At 55.1% G+C, this 956-nt stretch overlaps 1 protein-coding gene across 1 annotated transcript in view; it reads left to right on the plus strand.

The window, feature by feature from the left end:
• Positions 1–20: 20 nt before the first annotated feature.
• The window catches only part of MAA_10056 (uncharacterized protein), a gene marked incomplete at both ends in the record, with an annotated part of 1349 nt that continues 413 nt past the window's right edge, over positions 21–956 (plus strand). The window contains one exon of the mRNA XM_007828054.1: positions 21–815. Coding sequence (XP_007826245.1) covers positions 21–815 — 795 coding nt within the window. The remainder of the gene's footprint in view (positions 816–956) is intronic.

A 956-nucleotide genomic window follows, 5' to 3' on the forward strand; every position in this document is an offset into this window, starting at 1 on the left:
GAAGGGCTGTCGTTGGCGTCATGGCAACGCTACCAGTGCGTTCCGATGCTCCCATCGTTGTTGGGGAGGCACCCTTACAGAAGGCCGTCCTAGAGTTCAAGGCCCCTGGTAAACTCGAGGTAGAGTCCGGATACGAACAGATGACCGTGGCGACTGAGCCAGACGATTTCTGGATAGAGCTACAAGAGCTCATGCTCCTGGATAAGCCGCTTGAAGGCAAGGTTAGCGACAATACGGGGCGTCCGTACTGGTCAGACGAGTACGCCATGCCCATGGGCCCTCAAAAGTTCGACCTGACAGGGCTCAGGTCCACAGGCGACAAGGTTTGGGTGAAGTTAATACGCGAAGCGTCGACTCTGTATATCCTTGAAGTCAATTGTGGGGATGAGAACCCGCGTGATGAGAAGGCAGCGGATGGACAAGCGCGTGATGAGGACGCAGCGGACGGACATGCGATTTGGAGGCGATTGAAACTTTATAAAGATGGAGAGATGGAGTTTTTCGACGTGGCAAGCGACGAAGACAAAGCTGATGGACATACAAACGTGTCACGACGCGTCAATGGGCGGGGGACGAGGTCTGACGGTTTGGATACAGCCTTGTGGAACGGTCGAGCGGCTAGTTCGACGCGCTATCCTTTGCGATCAAAAGGCGCCACTGACGTCTTGTCAGGACAACAGCAAACGGCCCCTGAAGCCGGCTCACCGGTTCTGGGGAGTGACGCTGACCAAGTACTGCCCATCGGCAAAAGGGTCAGCCAGAGAGAACGACTCAACGATGATCCGTACCAAGTCCTCTCAGACGGCGAGCAAACGGTCAGTCGTACTCCAGCAGCCCGTACCCCTCTACCTTTACGAAAGCCGGCCCCCACGGCGCCTCCAATAGAGGTCCTGCATACACCGTCACCTCCAAAAAGTACAGCTCGTATACCTACAAAAAAGATGAGTATTCTTCAT

The sequence above is a fragment of the Metarhizium robertsii genome, assembly GCF_000187425.2.
Source record: "Metarhizium robertsii ARSEF 23 chromosome Unknown MAA_Scf_17, whole genome shotgun sequence".
Lineage (NCBI taxonomy): Eukaryota > Fungi > Ascomycota > Sordariomycetes > Hypocreales > Clavicipitaceae > Metarhizium > Metarhizium robertsii.